The sequence below is a fragment of the Lupinus angustifolius genome, chromosome LG06, assembly GCF_001865875.1.
Source record: "Lupinus angustifolius cultivar Tanjil chromosome LG06, LupAngTanjil_v1.0, whole genome shotgun sequence".
Taxonomy (NCBI): domain Eukaryota; kingdom Viridiplantae; phylum Streptophyta; class Magnoliopsida; order Fabales; family Fabaceae; genus Lupinus; species Lupinus angustifolius.
Window position 1 is genome coordinate 23,039,859 of NC_032014.1, and position 16,538 is coordinate 23,056,396.

A 16,538-nucleotide genomic window follows, 5' to 3' on the forward strand; every position below is an offset into this window, starting at 1 on the left:
GACACTCTAGAAATGATACATGGAGCTAAAGAAGTACAAAGGTCTACAACAAATAATGAAGCATCAACATCAAAGCAAAAATCTACATGCTCTATATGCAGAAAACCAGATCATCTTGAATGTGCTTGTTCAGCCCTACAAAAGCATCAAACTTTCAAAGGAAAGAATGACAATAAGCGTAGAAGAAAAAATATTATATCAGAAGATAAAGATGAAAATTCAAATGTATAACTCAGGATTAAGGAGCAATCACATATTTCATTGATGGCTTCACACAATTCAAATGATGAATATGAGGTTAGTAACTCTGAATCAAATGATAATTTTTCATATGATGAGTTACAAAATGCTTTCAATGATTCACATCAAGAATATGTTAAGCTTTCCAAACTTTTCTTAAAATACATAAAGAAAATTTTTATTTTGGAAAGTCATAACAAAGTTCTAAAGAAAGATATTGAAAAACCTACTTCTTCCTCATGTCAAAAATGTGTTGTTCTTGAAACTAAAGTTTCAACATTAAGTTTTGAACTTAATAAACTCAACAAGAGCAGTCACAATTTAGACAAGATCATAAAAGTCCAAAAACATTCAACAGACCATAGAGGTCTTGGCTATGCAAATAGTCGTGTGGCTAAAAATGAGAATGTCTTTGGAAAAAAAAATTGTGGGAAGCACTATAAAGTTTTATAAAGAAAGTGTCCATATTAATCCTATTTTTAAAATAAAATATTGGACACATAAACATCTACCCACTTGCTCTTACTGTGATAAAACTGGTCTGTTGAATCAGCAAGCCACCCTCAACAACTATAGAAGGTGTACTATTTGTTGAAGGACTCAAGCACAACCTTCTAAGCATAAGTCAAATATGTCACAATGTCTTCCATGTGGCATTCTACCCAGATAAGTGCATCATTGAAAGTAAGAACTCTCAAAACTCTAAACTTGTTGGTAAAAGGATAAACAATATATATGGTTGACATAGATTCATCTTTACCAATAACATGTTTAGTTGCAAATGTAATCATGATACATGGCTATGGCATAGGAGAATTGCTCAAATACATATGGATCATTTGAATAAACTTATTAAGAAAAACTTAGTTGTTGGTTTACCTAAAATAAAATTTGTTAAAGACAAATTATGTAGTGCTTGTCAAATGGGTAAACAAACAAAAACTTCTTTCAAACCTAAGCATATGGTTTCTTCCGATAGACCATTGCAATTACTACATATGGACTTGTTTGGCCCCTCAAGGACAAAAATTTGTGGTGGTAACTACTATGCTCTTGTTATAGTAGATGATTTTTCGAGATACACTTGGACACTCTTCTTAGTTCATAAGAATGAGGCATTCAAAGCCTTTAGCGTTTATGCTAAAAGAGTCCAAAATGAAAAATCACTAAAAATCGCTGCTATAAGAAGTGATCATGGGTGAGAACTCAAAACTCTTCTTTTGAAGAATTCTGCGATGATATTGGCAACAGTCACAATTTTTCTGCTCCTAGAACACCACAATAAAATGGTGTTGTAGAGAGAAAGAATCGGTCTTTAGAAGAACTGACTCGTACAATGTTGAACGAAACTAACCTCCTAAAATATTTTTGGGCTGATGTAGTAAGCATTGCATGTTATGTTTCAAATCGAGTTCTCATAAGAACAATTCTTTAGAAAACCCCTGATGAACTCTTCAAAGGTAGAAAACCAAACGTTCTCACTTGCATGTATGGTTGTAAATGCTTTGTTTTAAATAATGGTAAGGATAACTTAGGCAAATTCGACGCAAAAGTTGATGAAGGCATCTTCCTAGGCTACTCTCTTACGAGTAAAGCTTATAGAGTTTTTAATAAAAGAACTCTAGCCATGGAAGAATCCATTCATGTATCTTTTGACGAAACCAATCATGATATAAAGGATGGGTTAATTCCTGATGAGGAGGAATTGCTAAGTTCATCCTCAAATGAAATTTCTCTTATTGAACCTACAACTGATACTAATCATTAGAAAATGAATGATAACCTACCATCTCAAGAGGAGCATATTCATACAGATTTACCAAAAGAATGGAGAACTCATCGAGATCATCTGATTGACAATATTATTACTGAATTAAATACGAGTATCACTACCCGGCGAATGCTTGATAAATTATGTCTAAATATGGCCTTCGTCTCTCAAATAGAACCCTCCAAAATTGATGAACCAATCGAGGATGAACACTAGATTCTTGCTATGCAAGAAGAACCAAAGCAGTTTGAGCGCAATGAAGTTTCGGAACTTGTTCCTAGACCGAAAAATAGGCATGTTATTGGAACTCGGTGGGTATTTCGAAATAAATCTGATGAAAATGGTATTATTGTTAGAAATAAAGCTAAACTAGTAGCCCAAGGATACAATCAGGAACAAGGTATAGATTTTGATGAAACCTTCGCTCTGGTTGCTAGACTTGAAGCTATTAGGCTATTACTTGCATATGCATACTCTTTGAATTTTCAGTTATATCAAATGGACGTAAAGAATGTTTTCCTCAACGGCTACATTCAAGAAGAAGTGTTTGTTGAACAACCTCCTGGTTTTGAAGATTACAAACATCCTTCTTATGTGTACAAATTAAAGAAAGTTCTCTATGGCTTAAAGCAAGCTCCTCGTGCATGGTACGATCGTCTGACTAAATTTTTACTTGAAAAAGGTTTCAACAAAGGAAAGGTCAACACTACACTCTTTATAAAAGGAATAAATTATCATACTCTACTTGTTCAAATTTATGTAGGTGATATTATTTTTGGTTCTACTAATGAGATTTTGTGTAGTGAATTTGGCAAAATGATGCAAGGAGAGTTAGAAATGTCCATGATGCGGAAGTTAAATTACTTCCGTGGACTTCAAATCAAACAACTTGATAATGACATTTTCATAAGTCAATCCAAGTATTGTAAGGACTTACTAAAAAGATATGACATGGATGGTTGTAAGCCAATAGCTACTCCTATGAGATCCAGTACTTATATTGATACGGATGAAGTAGGAGAAAGCATTGAAATATCAAAGTATCGAGGTATGATTGGATCTCTTTTATATTTAACCGTCAGTAGATCTGATATCATGTTTAGTGCATGTCTGTGTGCATGCTATCAATCTAAACCAAAGGAATCACACTTAGTTGCAGTTAAGAGAATCATGAAATATCTTAAGGGTACATCTAACGTTGGGTTGTGGTATCCAAAAGAAAGTATATGTGATTTGGTTGGATATTCAGATTCATATTTTGCTAGGTGAAAATTTGAGAGGAAAAGTACAAGTGGTACTTGCCATATTTTGGGAAATGCTTTAGTCTCTTGGTCTTGCAAGAAACAAGCATGTGTTATCCTAAGCATTGCTGAAGCTGAATATATAGCAGCAAGTAGTTGTTGTGCCCAAGTGTTGTAGCTCAAACAACAATTATGAGATTATGGCTTTGACTTAGGGTGCATTCCTTTAAAATGTGACAATACAAGTGTTATAAACCTCACAAAAAATCTTGTTATGCATTCTAGAATCAACACATTGATATAATGCATCACTTTCTTAGAGACCATGTCCAAAAGAAGGATGTGTCTGTAGAATTTGTTGATACTCATAACCCATTAGCAAATATATTCACTAAACCATTGGCAGAAGAACCTTTCTATAAAATTAGACGAGAATTAGACATTCTTGAAGAAGCATACTTATCTTAAATGCTTATATATGTTTACATGTGCGCTTCATTATATCTATTTCATGCCTACTTGAACTTAAATGTGTTTAATTATGTTTAGAATTTCAATTTTTGGGTTAAAAATCATTTTCATAGCTTAATTTTGCCTAAAAATAAGTTTTTTGGGGTCAGTAATCGATTACACTAGAGAGTAATCGAATACAGGGTTGAACAATGTGTTTCAGTAACCGATTACTCAAAATGAGTAACCGATTACTCTATGTTGCTGTTTGAAAATTTTAAATTTTTTATTTTGAGTAACCGATTACTCAAAGCAAGTAATCGATTACTATGTGCTGTTATATATGTATTTTTCTGCATTTTTAAACTTTTTCAAACTCTTCTTCTTCCTCATTTCAAACCTTCCTCGTGGTCACCTCTATCTCTCTCTAAAATCTTTGTTTTTATCCGTTTTGAGTGATTTTTGTGTGCTTTCATATCACATTTTCACTTCTAAACCATAATTTTCGTGTTTAGTAGCCTAAATCAAAATACCCCCAAATCTCCAAAACCCAAAAACCTAACTTTTCAAAAACTCATTTTAATGGCTTCCTCATCTAGAACCAAGAAGCAACACACCAATCCTACTCAAAGCAACCAAGGAACTTCACCTTTGGAGTCCAACCCTCTTGACTTAACGCGGCTTCTAGCAAATGATGAGCAACAAAAAATCTTTGAGGAACACTTTTATGGTCGCATTATCTTCACTCTCAAATACGGTAATCTTGGGAACTTTGAGTCTGAAGATTTTCCATTTCCTTATCTCTTGAGACAATAAAACCTTTTCGATTTTTGTTGTGAATCAAATGAAATTTATCCTGAATTGATTAGAGTATTTTACTGTAACATGAACTATAGGAAAAACCGTCTTACTTCCTATGTAAAAGGAAAAGACAATACTTTGGATTTGAAAACCATGATTTTATTGTGCTGTAACATACCCTATCAGGGGAGCATTACAGACTTCGGCCTTGTATGCGAATGAGAAAATTATGATCGAAAATATTTTTATTATTCTCTGTGTAGAATAACCAAAGAGGAAATAGAAACGCTTAAGCAACAGAGTTATGGTGAGACTGTTAAAAATAGAGATATCCTTTCTGATGGACATCTCAAACTAGAAGATTGTTTGCTTCATTATTTTCTGAGCTATGTCATCTTACCAAAATTTTCAAATCACTCTCAAATAAGTGACATAGAAGTCTAATTGATGTATGCCATGAAATTTAATCTGAAAATCAATTGTAATCTGATGATAATGAGAAAAAATATGGTTTGTAAGAGGAACCCAAAGCCCTTTGCCATATGCAATCTTCATAACAAAAATCCTTGAGCATTTCAGTGTTTCTACTACTGGAGAAACTAAGGTCCCGCTTAATCCTCGTGAAAGCCATATTGATGTGGATGTAATCCACAAAATGGGCTTCACATTTGATCTTCATGACCGGACCTATAAGCATAAGAAAGATAAACCTCCTGCTCATTACCCCTGCTAATTCTTCTAAACCTCAAACTTCTGAGTTTCATGCTCAATCATCCTCATCTGCTGTCATGCTCTCAAATCAAATGATTATGAATGAGTTGATTTCTCTGTGAGGCTACATCACTACTCGGATAGATGCCTTTAATTCACAAAATCAACAAATCCAATTTAAACTTCATCGTCTCTCTTCTAAGCTAAGTAGCATGGATGTTGATGAAGACAGTTCTGAGCCTGAGTCTTAGACTTTATCCGTTGTTAGGATTTTCTGATTATAATGTTAATTTCTCCTGGTTTCAGATAAATTTCTATTATGTTGTTTGTATTACTGTTGCATTGTTAATGTTTGAACATCTTTTTAATTTTATGATATGCATTGCGATGTTTATATTATATCTTATGATTACCTTTATGCATGTCATATACATATTGTATGCTATATATATTGTGTTGGAAAACTCTTGGTTTTTCTACTTTTTGATGAAGTCAAAAGGGGGAGAAAAGTTTGGAGAGGGTATTTTTTGTTTAAAACATTGCAGGCACATAACTCCAAATGAAAGGGGGAGCATAGAAGATAGGGGGAGCATACTCAAGATAAGTCAAGAATATCACAAAGTATGATGCTCTCAGAAAATTACACTGTCAAGAGATATTGGTTTATCATCATCAAAAAGGGGAGATTGTGAAGAATATCTTGCTCCTGACCTTGGCACGGTTTTGATGAAGACACCAACATCACCAAAAAGAAAAAATGAAGAATACTTATAAAGACAATGAAGATTCAAGATTCAAGATATTCAAGACTTTTAGTCTAAGTCTAAATAGGTACTTCTATCATATACTCTTGATTATACAATAGTAGTAATGCTCAAACTATTTTTATAAGAAAATTGAAACACTTTAAAATACTTAAAACAATTTTCAAAAATAGTGTGTAACATGTTACTTCAACTAAGTAGCAGGTTACAAGTTTGAGAAAAGAGTTACCCAACTTAAAACTAATTAGAGTAATTCATTAATGTCTTTGAGTAACAAATTACTAGTGTTATTAAAGTTAAGTAACCGATTACTCAACTTGTTGTAATCGATTACTCTAATTTGAAAATAAATGATTAGTGGACATAACACTTGAGTAATCGATTACTCAATACTGTAATCGATTACTGAGAGTTGTTGCATCAGATTTTCAAATTCAAAGTCAATGAGTTTCAACCCAAAAGACATGTTTTCATTCCAATCAATTCCTACCATTTCAAAAAGACATTTTGGCTGATTGGAAAGTCTATATAAAGACATTGAAACTCACAATCACTACACAACATATACACAACTCTTATACAAACTTCAAAAGCTCTTACATATATTCTGAAATTATTTTCTACACTTTTTGCAACAAGTTCTTAAACTTTCAAAGTTGATTTTTCTGAAGTTGATTAAAGTGAAAGTGTTTCAAGTTTACAAACTTATAAAGAGCATTATTACTAAGTATACAAGGAGTTGATTGGATTGCAAGTTACATTACTTTCATACTTGTAAATGCAATTCTGTCATTGTTGAACATTCTTCATTATTATTGCAAAATACTTTCTTTCATACTTGGAAATGTGTTTTCCAAAGGTGAATAAGGATTAAAGAGTGTGTAAGGTACATAGAAATCTCGGAGTGAGAGATTGTAATTGCAACTCATAATCTTTAGTGGAAAAATCCCTTGTGCTACAAGAGTACTGGACGTAGCCTTCGATGGACAAGAAGGTGAACCAGTATAAAAATCCTTTTGTACTCTTTTCTCTCTTTATCTCTTCAATTATTTACTTGTTATTTTCGGAAAATTATTTCCGCTGCTCTTAACTCTTGATATTGCAGAAAGAGTGGCTATAATTTTTAAGTCAACTAATTTACCCCTCTTAGTTGCAATCTCAATCTCACATGGATCACCACAAACTTGGCACTATATTATATATATATATATATATATATATATGTATATATATATATATATTTGGTGCAACATTATTATATGATGAAACTTATGAAATATTTGTTTGTTGTTTTGAAACTTTTGCTAAAGCCATGTCAAGAAAAAGCCATAAACTAATAATATTGACCAAGATGCAACAACGGTGGAAGCTCTAAGCTTGACATGGTATTTTATTTATAAAACAAATTAATGATCTTGTTGATTTAGAGAAAAGCAATAAACAAAATTAAAACAAACATGATTTACTAACAGGAGTTGGTTCAAGTGGTACATGTTTGATTCCCTTAAGCAAAGTACCGGGTTCAAGTCTTGTGGATGAAAAAATATATGCTGAGAGAGTTAGCCCCACATACCTGTGGATGTTCCCGGCTCGAACATGATTGTCTTCAGTGTGAGGATACATGTGAGAAATAATAAAAAAACAAGATTTTTCACCTCTACTTCCATATAAAATTTCCTTATGTGACACCTAAAACATAATTCCAACAAAAAAAAGTTCTAACAATTTGACATATTTGCCATTCAGAAAAAACAAACAAATAGGTAATGGAAAAGAGAAAAAATAATTTCATTAATAAAACCCCTAAAGAAGAACAAGTTACACCATCATCACTAGAATTGTCCCAAAACCTAAAATGAGCATAATTAATAAAATCAAATCCATATACAACTGAACCATTATCCAATCCACTGTTTTCATGTAGAAAATATCCAAATTCTCGTAACATTAATAACGTGATTCTTTCTCTAATAGTAGCTTCCATTTTATCCCAACTGAAATCACCAATATTGGTTCGAGGCTTCGGGGTTTGGTATCATCTAAACAACATTGAAATCACTAATCTTTATTTTTGCTTCCCCTTCATAGCAATTTGGTATAATTAAATGGTCATGGTGTGAAAAAAGTTTCCCCATGGTATAGCAAAGAAGAAGAAGAAAGAAGAAGAAACAATGAACTAAATGCAAAAGAAAATCAAGAAGAGAAAAGAAACTTGAACTTTATTGAATTTATTGAATGATGCCTTGATTATTGATTAGTAAATTGAACATACCTAAGCCTACTCTATATTTATACAAGAGAAAAACTATCAACAGAAAAAAAAAAACAGACTTACTTAATAAGGAAACAAAACTAATAACAGAATTTCAAAAAATGCCAAAAGAGGAAAGTTTCCTAAATCAATCATTTTCAATCCACTCTTCAATTGGTTGAATCTTTGGGCTCTTTGGGCTGGTAGAATCTTCATTCTTCACAGACCCCCTCAAACTAGGCGCATGAATATCGATGATGCCGAGTTTGGTAAGATTCTTGAGGAATGGAGATGAAGATAATGATTTAGTAAAGATGTCAGCCAATTGAAGAGAAGTATGGATGGGAAGAAGATGTATCGTGTTGTTAAGAACTCTTTCTCTAACAACATGGCAATCCACATCAATGTGCTTTGTTCTTTCATGAAAAATAGGATTTGCAGCTATGTGTAAGGCTGAGTTATTGTCACAAAAGATGCTAACAGGTCTAGAATGAGCTATGCCAAGATCTCTAAAGAGGAATAATAACCATTGAGCTTCACAAGCAGCCATGGCAAGTGCTCTGTATTCAGCTTCTGAGGAAGATCTTGAAACAGTGTTCTGTTTCTTGCTCTTCCAAGAAACCAAAGCATTGCCCAAAAAGAAGCACCAACCAGTAATTGATCTCCTTGTGTCAATGCATTTGGCCCAATCTGAATCAGAGTAACCTTGTATGGTTGCTGTGTTATTTGAAGAAAAGAAAATGCCTTGTCCCGGTGTGCTCTTTAGATATCTAAGCACTCTAGTAGCAGCTTTGTAATGAAGATTAGTAGGTGAATCAAGAAATTGACTTAATGAACTAACAACAAAAGATATATCAGGTCTAGTGTGAGTCAAGTATAGTAATTTCCCTAATAATCTTCTATAACTAGTTATATCTTTGAGTGGTGTACCTGATATGGAATGAAGATTGGAGTTGTATTCCATAGGTGTACTTGCAGGTTTGGAACCTAGTAGACCAGTTTGTTCTAATAAGTCTAAAGTATACTTTCTTTGATAGAGGGCAATACCTTGGTTAGATCTAGCAACTTCCATGCCAAGGAAAAACTTTAAACTGCCAAGATCCTTAATGCTGAAAGTGTTGTGTAAGATGGATTTGGTTTCAATTATTTCTTGCAAGTTGTTTCCTGTTACAATTAAATCATCAACATAAACTAAAATTGCAGTAAAATTATCTTTGATGCCTTTGGTAAAGAGAGAGTGGTCAGAGAAAGATTTCACATAACCAAGTTTTAGGAGAGTAGTGGTGAGCTTCTCATGCCATTGTCTGCTGGCTTGCTTCAAGCCATAAATTGATTTCTGTAGTTTGCATACCAGGCTTGGATCAGAGACAATGAGACCTGGTGGAGTCTTCATGTACACAATCTCTTTTAAGTCACCATGTAAGAAAGCTGTATTGATGTCAAGCTGATGCAAATGCCACTTATGTATAGCTGCCAAACAAAGGAGCACCCTAATTGTTGTCATTTTGACTACTGGACTAAAGGTGTCTTTGTAGTCAATACCCTCAGTTTGATTGAATCCCTTTTCCACAAGCCTAGCCTTGAATCTCTCTATAGATCCATCAGCATGATGTTTGATTTTGAAAACCCATTTGCATCATATTGCCCTTTTGTCATTAGGCAGATGAGACAAGGTCCAAGTGTTGTTTCTATTTAAAGCTTCAAGTTCATTGTAAATGGCTTCTCTCCAAGCAGGGTGTTTAATGGCGTCAGTGAAAGGGGTGGGTGTTTGGTCAATGGATATGGACAGAGAGAATTTCTTATGACTTAGAGACAGGTTGTTGTAGCTAAGGTTTTTATCTATAGGATGCCTACTATTTGTCTTGATATGGTTAGACTTGCTTAATAAGCTACAATGATAGTCTTTCAAATAGCTAGGAGGTCCTCTAGTTCTATGAGGTCTTGTAGGTTGTTGAGAGTCTTCACTGATATGTTGATCTGAAGATGCAACAGGTTGGAGAAGGTTAGGATATTGATCATTAGGTTGATTAGGAGGATCTAATTGTATCTCAGCTTGAGGTAAGGGCACTATGATGTCTTAGTTCTATTGTGGTAAGTGGTGCCATGAGTTGGTGTAGGGTCATTGTGTGGTGTATAACTTGATGCAGGACTAGAAAAAATATCTATCTAGTGCCTAGACTCATTATCACTATTGTTTTGGTCTTTAAAAGGGTAAATATGTTTATAAAAGGCATTATTTCTACTTATGAAGACTTCATTGGTGTTGATCTCAAGTAGAATGAATCCTTTGGTCCCCTGCTTGAATCCTAAGAAGGCACATTTTCTGGATCTTGAGTCAAACTTCTTCCTGTGGTTAACCAAAGCGGAAGCAAAGCAAAGACTATCAAAAGTCTTCGAGTTAGAAATATCAGGTAAAACACTATGCAATATTTCATAAGGGCACTTATTGTTAAGATAGAGACTTGGCTGTCTATTTATGAGATGCACAGCATATGCAATAGCAAAATTCCAAAAACATATAGGAATATTAGATTGAAAAACTAAAGATCTAGCAACACCAAGGATATGTTGATGTTTTCTCTCAACAATACCATTTTGTTGAGGTGTTTCAACACATGTTGTTTGGTGTTGAATACCCTTTTCAAGATAAAATTCTTTTAATATGAATTCATATCCATTATCAGTCCTAACAACCTTAATTTTTGATCCAAACTAAGTTTCAGCATAAGATACAAACCCTTTAACTAACAAAATTGTTTCACTTTTCTGTTTCATAAAAAAATCCAAGTGAATCTTGATTTATCATCCACTATGGTTAAGAAATACTTGTTACCAAAGGTGGATGGTGTAGAGATTGGTCCCCAAATATCTATGTGAACAAGATCAAAGCACTTATCAGAACTAGTTATGCTAGAATTGTAAGGCAATCTCTTTTGTTTAGCTAAATGGCAAACTTCACAAGGATCATTAGTCTTATTACACTTGATAATAGGAAAAACAGATTGTATAAGTTACATTTTTCTATGAGATAGATGGCCTAATCTACTATGCCACAAATTTCCATCATTGTAAGAAGTAAAAAGGTTTGCATTGTGAGCTTTAGCAATATGTTTGCTGAAAATAGTAAGAACATATAATCCTTTCCTTAGCTCAGCTGCACCAATCATCTTCAAGGAGTGTTGGTCCTGAATTTCACAATGATTGTTTGAAAAAATCAGGGTGCAACCTAAAGACTTGACAAGTCTAGAAACAAATATTAAATTAAAGTTGAAACTAGGAACATATAAGACATCTGAAATGTACAAAATGTCTGAGAAAATTATGGTCCCTGGGTAATTAGCTGCCACTTTGTTACCATTAGGTAAGGATATGGTAAGAGGATTGATCCTTTGAAATCGTGAAAGGCAGCAAGGGTGCAACAGACATGATCTGTTGCATCTGTGTCTAGAATCCATGTGATGGATTTGTGCATATTGTCAAGATTGATATTACCTGAGGAGCCTGCTATTGCATTTGAAGTCATACTGAGTTGATTAGTTTTATGGATGGTTTGATTCATTGACTCTTGAATCATTGCCTTGAGAGCATTATGCTGAGCAGGTGTGAAAGCAGATCCAATGTCTATTGCATCATTTCCAAATTCTTGTTTTATCTCATCTTCTTGTTCACTGATTTTGCTATCTGTTCCAGTGTAGCTATTGATATTAGTAGTAGTGTTGGAGAAGCTAGGAGGAAATCCATGCTTCTTGTAGCAAACATCCTCTATGTGACCTATCTTTTGACAAAAAGTGCATATCTTATGTCCTCTTCCTCTTGAATTGCTTGCCATTCTTCCTTGAGTGTTGGATCTTCCACCTATTGAACCTTTAAGGCCCCTACCTCTGCCTCTTTGTCTTGTGTCATAACTTTTGATACTAGATAGAGTTTGAGATGTTGAAAGATTTTCAAGTGCCATTTGTCTTTCTTGTTGGATGAGGATGGAGAACACATTATTAATTGGTGGCAAGGGCTGCATCAGCATTATCACAGCTGAAAATTGATCACTGAGTCCTGCCAAGAAGCATATGATGTACTCATTTTCCCTATACTTCTTCATGACATGAACCAATCTGCAATGACACTTTATTTCACACTCACACATAGGAATTGGTGTGTAGTCATCAAGCTATTGCCATAGTCCCTTCATCTGTGTAAAAAACTTATCAACTGAGGAGCTTCCTTGCTTGATTGAATACATTTTCCCAATGATTTGAGAAAGCTTAAAGATATCTCCTTGATAGTATCTCTCTTTAAGATCTTTCCATATCTCTGCTGTTGAATCCATCCAAAGGATGGTTTGTACTATGGAGGGTTGCATGGATTGAGTGAGCCAAGAAACAATAAGATTGTTGCATCTGCTCCAAACAGGCTGCATCAAATCAGTTGGGGGTGGTCTAGGTAGAGATCCATTTAAGAAGCACAACTTGTTCTTGGTGTCAAGAGCAATTGTCATTGCTCTTGACCATTGGTGATAATTCTCACCATTTAGCAGGCTAGAGACCAATATTGCTGCTGGATTTTCATTTGATGAGAGATAGTAGGGACTTGAAGGATCAAGAATTGGATTGATAATCTGGTTGGCCATCTAAGTAATAAGAGTACAGTGAAGAGTGTTGGCGATGTAGGAGGGAAGAAAGCATATGCAGTTAGTGACGGAAATGGAGTCGAGTTGCGCAGCAGAGACACCCTCAAAAGGGTGCTATGATACCATGTGAAAAACGTTTTCCCATGGTATAGCAAAGAAGAAGAAGAAAGAAGAAGAAAGAAGAAGAAAGAAGAAGAAACAGTGAACTAAATGCAAAAGAAAATCAAGAAGAGAAAAGAAACTTGAACTTTATTGAATGATGCCTTGATTATTGATTAGTAAATTGAACATACCTAAGCCTACTCTATATTTATACAAGAGAAAAACTATCAACAGAAAAAAAAACAGACTTACTTAATAAGGAAACAAAACTAATAACAGAATTTCAAAAAATGCCAAAAGAGAAAAGTTTCCTAAATCAATCATTTTCAATCCACTCTTCAATTAGTTGAATCTTTGGGCTCTTTGGGCTGGTAGAATCTTCATTCTTCACACATGGAAGATTCCTCGACAACAAACTTTGAGAAACCAATGAATTCATTGTATTCCAAAGTCAAATTTACATGGGGTTCGCTAGAATAGAGTTCGGAATAGAAAATACTAGACAAGAGATCCTATTAATTAAATACATATCTAAGTATACATAAAACACATATAAATAAGTAAGATAAAGGCAAGGTGGAGAAACAAAATGGAATAAATTAAAGACAACATAATAAAGGGACAAATGCATTAAAATTGAGCTAGATTTTAGGTGGAGTTAGACTGGAATATTTTTTTGTCTAACCATATGCATCACTAAAGAATACATTCTAACATTTATAGCATATCAAGCCCAAGTATTCTACATAATTTTTCTCCATATTTAAGACTTGAACTGAAGTTGTTGCTTAAGGGGAGCAAACATAAACCACCTTAATCAAATTCATTGGTATTTGGTCCATTTAATCTAACATGATATCAAAGCTTGCCTGATAGTAGGCACTCCCACTAAGCGTCATTTACTGTATCTTGGACAATACATCCCCTATAAGCTAGCTTTTGAGATGATATTAGGCTCAATTGTTATAACATGATATCCGATCGCCCTACAAAGCAATGTCATACCAACGATTGAGTAAAATGTTGCTAATCAGTAATCACTTCACTAAAGAAATAGAACGACAATGTTGAATTATGCACATGTACTTAAGTTTTCTTTATGTACCCATATTTGATTTCATTACACTTTGATACTTCACTGATACTTATCCTTAAAATATTAGGATCATTTTTAACTAAATTATAAATCTGATATTTTTTGGTATTCTAAAGACTTTCTAATACTTATGCATACACCTATAAAACAACCAAAAGTTACACAAGAACGGGTTTAAATTGTCTTTCCCAAGTTTAAAATAAACTTCAAAACCTTTTGACAGAGATAACATTTTTTATCACAAAACAATTCATACACTTGGCTTTTTTTTCACAATATTTTTTAGACACCTACTTCAGTAGATGATAAAAGATGTTTTAACGTAGTTTTAGAGAAGAACTTCTTTATACCACATAATCAAAACAATTCAAGATTAAAAAAACAATTATAAAAACTTGACCAAAAAATAGCTTATAGATAAAGAATTGAAGTATATATTTATATTTGTTTACCCAAAATCGTAGGTTACGTCTAGTTTCGTGGCAGCACTAAGATTCCACTATAATCCAATATTGATTACAATAGTAAGTATTCTTTACACATCTAACCTCTCCATGATCAACAATTCACGTAATGTTTGCAAACGTAGACCTTTAGGCTCAACACTAACAACAATTTATGTTAAAATAAATTTTACAAGTCATTCAATCACACTAAAAAAGTAAAATAAATATGAAAGAGAAAAACTACTAATTTAATAACAAATAATTGAACATAAATGTTTAATATAACTTGGTATTATTAAATACAATATGAACAAAATGTTTAAAAGAAATGAGAGTTTTAATTGATATCCAAATTATTTATTTTTCTCAGATGTTATATTGTTCTTCAATTTTTTAGGCTATTTATAGATGAAGCAATAACATAGTTGTTAGTATAGTCATTTAAGACAAGCCAAAGCTTGTTTTTGAAAATAATATTCATTCCAGACTTTGTATTTTGTTGAGTTTATTTTCTATTGTACTGATATAGTGCCATTAATATTATATAGTTATTCGGAATTGAACATTTAATATTTTATGATTGTTGAAGCTTTATAATGGAAGAGAGGTGACCAGTATGGTTCTTTTGTACTAAGCAGTTTCCTTTTACAATAATAAAGTATGTGTTGTCTTGTGGAATATTAGACAAATCGAATTAGGTTTATCCACTTGATATTTTTTTCCGCTTTTTTATTTAAATTACGTTTTAGATATGTTCTTTTATTTTTTCTTGATTCAACTTAGTTAATCTCTTATTCTCGTATAATTGATGATTTGAACTTTTCACATTAATAATATATTTTTATGAAAGAAACATCTTTGTTCAGAAAAATGTCGATTGAACTTCACAAATGTCTTGACTTAAATTAAGACAAATCTTAAATATAGACGTGTCTTGAATACAAACGAGTTTTAAATACAATATTTAGTTAGTCCAAATATATTGTAGAATTTGTTTGAGTAACTGCATACTCAAAGCGGAAGATTAAAACGTTCAAACAATTAAATATAATTTTACTTAATCTATTTGAAATCATCAAAACTTAGAATAGAAGATTAAAATAGTAAATTTGATTAAAATACATGAGATCTTAAAAACCTGAGCTACTGAAGATCATGTAAAAGCATTTTAAGAGAGAAAAAATTATAACACAAATCAACTAAGTAGAGGTCTAAAGAGACAACACTTTAATATTCCAAGTGTAGGTGTAGTCATTTTCCAGTGAGAATGACCAATAAGTGGTGGAATCCTTGGTCATTCTCGGGGTGCTTCTCTATAAGGGTCCTCCTCAAGTATTGATGATTTGGATGTTTATGGTGTGGGAGGTTGTTGTTTTTCTAGTGTAGGGGTGATTGTGTTTTTTATGCGGGCGGAGGTGTTACCTTTGGCTTTTCCGGTGTTGGTGATGGTTATGTTTTGGCGGTTTGTCGTGTTTGTAATGGTGATATTGGTTCTGGTAAGTCTCAATTGAAGGATTTGAGGTAGAATGCGGGATAAGGATCTTCCCAAACTATGTTTCAGACTAATGATACTAAAACAAAATTAGAAGAAAAAATGTAGATTTGGATCTGACACATGATTTAATATACAATTTAGGACAATAAATCATTATCCTAGAATTGGTAGATTTTGGTTCTGGTTCTTATGGAGTTTCACTTGGAGGGTTATTGGAATTAGATGGGGTTGATGGTGATCACTTGAGCCTTACTTAAATCAATATAGGTTTGCTTATGATTGTATTACATTTACTTTTGCCCTTCAGTTTTGGCCTACTAGAAGTGCAATTTCTCTAATCACTCAATTGAATCTCCTTTCTAGATTTAGGCACACAATCTTCTTCCTTTCTAGATATATTATATTTTTTATTTATTTATTAATTATATATGATCTATTTTATAACAAATTTTAACGATTAAAATAAAATGATAAATTTAACATATACGTAAATTTGATTACTCATATAATAATAATTATTATATATATATATATATATTAATTAAT

General features: G+C 32.9%; 1 protein-coding gene across 1 annotated transcript; it reads right to left on the bottom strand.

The window, feature by feature from the left end:
- Positions 11,549-12,853, bottom strand: LOC109350536. The gene is made up of 2 exons (XM_019591767.1): positions 12,465-12,853; positions 11,549-12,338 (listed from the first exon to the last, which is right to left on the bottom strand). Exons 1-2 carry the CDS (start codon positions 12,851-12,853, stop codon positions 11,549-11,551), a joined length of 1,179 nt encoding a protein of 392 aa, XP_019447312.1.